Genomic DNA, 6,495 nt, shown 5'->3' with positions numbered 1-6,495 from the left:
TATACACACACACACACACTATATCGAATTATCCATTTTTTCTCCCACAGTACAAATTTTTTTATTTCGCTACGTTGTTTGATTATGCAATAATGAAAAAAACAAATTGGTTGAATAATTTCACTAAAATTTATATTTGTATATGTACATATATCTTCAACGCGTTCATAGAATTTTTCAATTTCATTACATACATGGAAAGGACGGTTTTGCTGAAGTATTTAAAAATGTATAAATTAAATATAAATCTGAAAATAATTTTGTTGAACTATCAAAATATTAATTACATATATAAGACTAGCAAACTGATTAACAGAATATCAAAACTTCTTGCAGCATTGTTCATCATGGTTGAGATTCCTATATAATTATTTTGATGTTACAACAAAATTATTTTTGGATTTATATCTAACTCAATTTTTAAATACTTCAACCTCGTTTTTTTCCATATATGTAATGCAATTTCTATCTTTATTTATTAATAAAAATAACGTAAAAAATTTATCAAAATTAAATTAAATATAACATCTTTTCACAGATGACACGATTAAATTATCAAGAATATTATCAAGCAACTACTTGATGCATAACATTCGTAATTTTTACGAGGAACTTGATCCGAAGATTTACAATGACTTAGAACATCAAAATCTATATATGTTGAATTTAGATTGCGATTACGCCATTGATATTTTACGTCAGGTAATATATGATATTTATATCCGTCATAAATAAATTATATATAAGATATAAGCAAATAAAAGTATTGTCGACATCTAATATAAAATGATAGGCACATTCGAAAAAGATGTTTGTCGCCCCAATGAAATGGCTGCTTTTTCAAGATCGGAAAACAATGGCTGACAACAATGATAATGTCAATTTAACTTTTACATATAATGACACTATGTTGGAAAGTTTCGAAGATTTGGATATCTATCCTGATAGCGACGTGATCCTCGCGCGAAGATTTGATGGCGATTTTCTCGAATTATTATCCATATATCGACCAAGTCCACAACGAGGTGTAATGTGGGAAAATCGTGGAAACTGGACATTTGAAAACGGTCTACGAATGAGCACTTTCGATGTAGCATCAGCACGAAGGAAAGATCTTCAACAGACAGCTCTTAAATCTTGTTTAGTGGTACTTTGAAGTATATAATTATCACACAAGAAAATGCACTTAAATATCAATAAAACGTTAAAACATTTTGTAGGCAAGCTAATGTAATATGTGCATTTTCTTATACTAAATGAAAAACAAAACATACAAGTAAAATACTAGCCATGTCCACAGTAAATGAAAACGCCATGATTAGTCTTCATTTTAAGTATCAATTTTTTTTTAACAGAAGAGATATTTTCTTTCAAGTTTTATCACAATTACAGATGACGGATCCTGACACAATGAATCATTTGACTGACTTTAAGGATAAAACCATAGATCCTGTCACAAAAGTTAATTATCCTTGGATATTGCATTTAGTGAATCGGATGAATGCAACGTGAGTTCAACCTTTAACAATATCAACGCCAAAATATTTTGTTAGAATTATGTTAGAATTTATATTGTTAGAATTATGTTTACGAAATAGTTCCAATGACAATAATTTGTAATTAACTATCTTATTAAAAATTCTAAAATCGCGAATGTATGTTTTCAAACAACATAATAAATTCGTGCTCGAGATTAATTAATGAGGTCATATGTAGGGTGAAGAGATCAGGCGATATACATATGTAAAAAACATTTTTACATTGTTTTTAACCGTATAACAATATATGATCAGATGCATAAATGGAGTGATTCGTATATAATCAAATAAGCGTATGACATACCTATTTATTAATTGCAACCGATAAAATTACATGATTACTATACTCGTATCTAATTAACTACCAAAATTTATTACTAAAACTTTAAATATCGCGACATAATTCTTTAAATTTTTACTTATCAACATAATCATACAAATATATATTTCTACAAATATTCAATTAAAGATAAAGCGATGTTTTTATGAGATTCTATATTTTTTTATTTCAATCTACATATTTTTTTAACATTAAATAAATTAGTTTTTTATAAGGTCTGTTAATAATTTTCAATAATCATAGAATTTTAATTAAAAAACGTTTTTAAACAAGTTATTATTAAGTTAGAAGGAAAGTAATATTGTATTTTTAGCTCAAAATTATACACTATTATACTGTATACTCTATTATACTCTATTATACTATTAAATCAAAGATTCAGCTTAAGAATCTGTTTTTTTAATTAGTTTTTTTTAATTATAATAATTTTTAACAAAGTTAAAAATCCAAATGTGCAATCCAAGTCCAAACATTTATCGTTTTCATGGACACGAGATACGATATGATGAATTTATGGATCATGAAATATATCACAGCAAACATAGAACTGCTATATACATAACTGTATAATATATATGTAAATACATCTATTTTATATCTATATATATGGCAGTTATATTTCAATTTTTGTTAGGATATTCTCTAAATAAAAAAATCCATATTTTTGTTTTTAGGGTAAGTTTTGAAATCGCGGATAACTGGGGATTTCTCAGCAAGAATGGTTCCTGGAGCGGAATGTCCGGGATGTTGCAACGACGTGAAATCGATATCGGCGGCACTGCCACATTTTTTGTGCCGGAACGTGTCGGTGTTGTGCAATTCATCCAATTATATACACATACGAGGTAAAAAGAATATTATTATTTATCAAAGTAAAGCGTAATTTACTTAATTTTTTACGCCTTTTTAATAACAACATTAGGAACAGATAGGAAGTAATTAAAACTTCAGTTAAAATTTATAATTTAACTTTCAAATGTATAAGCTTGATTAAAAAATATATATATTAAACTATTATTATAATTTTAATTTTTTATTAAATTTTTCTCCATTTTATTATACTGCAGTTATCGATATTTTTTATGTACAAATCTGCTTAGCCTACGCTTTGTATTTCGGCGACCTTTACTGTCGACTGTGAGCAACATATTTATTCTGCCTTTCCAACGGAATGTCTGGATAGCGCTTACAATATTTCTTATTTTGGTCTTCTGTTTGCTCTATTTATCCATCAAATGGGAATACTATTACGGTAGGAAGAGAAAATCAGCAGCCTACTGGAATCAACTAAATCCCTACAAGCCAACGGTCAGCGATAATCTTTTTATTCTTTTAGGTGCATTTTCTCAGCAAGGTAGAGAAATAATTTTTGATAATATAATTGTAGAATTGAAATATTATAAAAACAATTCACAAATATTATTTAAAAATCTCTGCAACAAAATTTTATCTTTCTCGTGCAAATACATAAACTAAAACATTTATACACTATACTAAAAAAAATTATTATTGCTAATTGTAAGTAAAATAGTCTATTATAAAGAAACAATTTATTATAAAAATAGTCCTTATAATTAAAAACATTTAAGATATAATTCAAGAAAATAATTCTTTACTATTGCACATTTTCTAGAATGAAAAAATACGTTCTTACATAAAACTTGTGTTTAATAAAAGTATATAAAAATTAAATAAAAGTAAAGAAATGTTATCTTTAAGAAATATTTACAATGTATTTTTTTAAATAAAGAAAATATTTTACGAAAGTAATTTCATTTTTAAAACAATAAAAAATGATTTTACTTTGAAAATATATGGTAGTTTCTTGTACGTTGTTATAATTAAAATTTTGTACATGCAAGCGTTGAAACACACGTTCTTTTGGATATGCTGTTAATCAAAATTTTTCTATGCTTTTTCCAATTCTCTCTATTAGCAAATAATTGTGTTTTTGTTCCGATAAAACATTCTCTTCATTGACTATAAATCATTTATTTTAGAGATATTTCATTAAATAAAAAGATTTTATTGGAAGTAATTATTTCTTTCAACTCAGAATTTATAATATAAAAAAATGTATTTATTTAAAACAAGTAATATTTTTTTCTGCGTATTTTATGATTGTACGGATTAAATTATTTTTATTTCGTTTTTCACATGAAATTAATAAAATTATTGTATTTCTGTCTTGCAGGATATTCATACGAGCCCTATAGAGTTTCATCTCGAATAGTTACTCTTATGTTATTACTTGCCTCGCTAAGCTTCTATGCGGCTTATACAGCAAATATCGTGGGTTTGTTACAATCTACCACGGACTCTATCAAAACTCTTCCGGATCTTCTAAATAGTCCTTTGAAGATGGGTGTGCACAATATAGTATATAGTAAATATTATTTCCAGGTCGGTAGATAAAAATTATGTAAATTAATGATATGAAAAAATTTATTATATAATTATATTTATTATATAATTTATTAGTTAAAGTTATTAGTAGTAAAAAAATACATAATTGAAAAATAGAGTTCTTTGTGGAATGATAGTCTTTCCGAGATCCTGTTAGAAAGGCGATCCTGGAACAGCGAATCGAGCCGAAAGGAAGCAAAGCTAACTGGGTATCTGTAGAAGAAGGTGTAACTCGCATAAGAAACGAACTCTTCGCATTCCATGGTGAGATTGGTACGGTTTATCAACTGATGCAAGATACGTATTTGGAGGAGGAGAAGTGCGGTTTGACTGAGATTGATTTCCTAAATCATTTATATCCGCTTCTTGCGATACAAAAGCAATCACCGTATTCAGAGATATTTAAAACAGGGTAAATAATACCTCGAATTATTTTCACATAGACATGATGTTTTCAAATCTTTAAAGAAGAATGTTAAAAAGTCATTTTTTTATTATATTTAAGTCTTTCTATCCTGGCGAAAAAGCTTTTACGAAAAACTACATGACGTAGAGGTTTGTTTGTCTTAGAAATTCTTAGTTTTTCATAGATATTTGTAGTGGGACGTTATTTGACAGTGGAGGATTTCTTATTTCAGTGGAGGTTTTTCAAAGAAACAATGCCGTTCTACGTCCCATTACGAATATCTATAATGAAAAATTAATAATTTCTAAGATCTTGTCTCAATTTATATAGTTTTTCTGTACTTGTTCGTACAAATTTTTTTTTCGCCAGGGTAGCAATGTTCTCACCATTTCTCGAATAAACGATTGTTGATTATTTTCTATCTTCTGACTCAAACAATAATTCTTCAAGATCTATTCAGGTGTAACTTGAGAGTCAGATACTTTTTTAGCATTCTCCTTTACATCCTTACAAACTTTCTGGAAGTTTAAAGTCTAACATAAAAATGTTACGTAGTTTTAAAAGCGGATTTTATTGACATTATTTCTAAGAATGTATTGTATGAACCTATGAACCAATCTCATGATATAATAATTCTCGGAACGTTCGGAAATTATGTTTTTAGAGCTCTAAAATTACGAGAATACGGACTTAAATATCGCGAGGAATATCGCTTATATACGAGAAAACCAGTATGTTCGAGTCAGACCAGATTCATCACGATCGGTTTCACAGAATGCTATTTCGCGCTAGTTATAATGGGCTACGGAATATTTCTCTCTATAATCGTATTTGTGTTTGAGTTATTGTGGCATAAGAGGTAAGATTTAAGAGAGACTTCATTACCATGCTTTACTCTACTTGTTATATTTTTTCTCGTAGGCAAACTATGCACGAGATAAAAGAAATGTCAAATTCAGAAACTAACATTGTGGAAAGCCTTGATTAAATGCTTGCAGAAATGGATACTAGTCTGAAAGAAATCAAGAGGCATCTGACTTTCGTGAGCTTTTTGTTGCACTAAATCTAATCGAATTGAGAATTTTATTTATTATAAAAAATTTTATTAAAGTGATTTTTATTACTTTGTTGAACGTATGCATCTTTTAGTAATAAGTGTGAATTGTGAGTCGATATTATTTTAATATGTTATTGTCATTCAATATAAAATTACCAAACTTATACGCTGTTTTGTTCCTTTGATAAAGTCAACAATTCCTTTTATTCAGAAAACACTATCTGGAATAGGTTATTAGTAAAATAAATGCATAATTAATAAATCTTAAAAGTTTTTATTTATTATTTTATTTATATAATTTGAAATTAATTACTTACAAAATAAAATTAAGAAATTTTACAAATTACAATAATTCACAGTTAAAATTAATCACAACAGCGATATGTAAGAATTGTCTGCGTTTGGCAGAGAAAATTGATCAATGAGCTCAGTGATCAGCTTGTGTTGCTGAATTAACGCAGTCGTTGATTCAAGTCGGCAAAGCGATTAGAGCTACATTCCAAAACGTTCTCTCCAAGGAAGATTTTACTCCATATATTGTATTATAGTATTATAGTATTCATATATGTTATTATATATTTTGATTAAAATTTTTCTCGGGGAAGATGTTTTAATAAGGGAACTTGATTTAGAAACGCTGAAAAATAGCTGTTTCTTTGCGAATTTTTTATGAACAAACCATGAAGCCGATCTTTCTATTTTATATTACATTTTGGTGGTTACCATCATTACCACATTCCAGTGTTGG

At 27.7% G+C, this 6,495-nt stretch overlaps 1 protein-coding gene across 1 annotated transcript; it reads left to right on the top strand.

Annotated features, from left to right (window-relative positions):
- Window positions 1-582: 582 nt before the first annotated feature.
- Window positions 583-5,678, top strand: LOC108750280 (probable glutamate receptor). Its single transcript, XM_018489632.1, has 9 exons — window positions 583-702; window positions 794-1,147; window positions 1,393-1,508; window positions 2,553-2,723; window positions 2,979-3,232; window positions 4,073-4,281; window positions 4,422-4,696; window positions 5,355-5,549; window positions 5,612-5,678. Exons 1-9 carry the CDS (start codon window positions 583-585, stop codon window positions 5,676-5,678), a joined length of 1,761 nt encoding a protein of 586 aa, XP_018345134.1.
- Window positions 5,679-6,495: the final 817 nt, after the last annotated feature.

This window comes from Trachymyrmex septentrionalis, unplaced genomic scaffold, assembly GCF_001594115.1.
Source record: "Trachymyrmex septentrionalis isolate Tsep2-gDNA-1 unplaced genomic scaffold, Tsep1.0 scaffold35, whole genome shotgun sequence".
NCBI lineage: Eukaryota > Metazoa > Arthropoda > Insecta > Hymenoptera > Formicidae > Trachymyrmex > Trachymyrmex septentrionalis.
Note: the sequence above shows the minus strand (reverse complement) of the source record. Positions and strands in the feature narration are given on the sequence as shown.

Excerpts from the sequence above, each read along its gene's own strand:
- LOC108750280 (XM_018489632.1), top strand. The coding sequence starts at position 583 with ATGCATAACATTCGTAATTTTTACGAGGAACTTGATCCGAAGATTTAC. Across the intron at positions 3,233-4,072 it reads AGGTGCATTTTCTCAGCAAG|GATATTCATACGAGCCCTAT; the intron begins GTAGAGAAATAA and ends TCTGTCTTGCAG. Across the intron at positions 5,550-5,611 it reads GAGTTATTGTGGCATAAGAG|GCAAACTATGCACGAGATAA; the intron begins GTAAGATTTAAG and ends TTTTTCTCGTAG.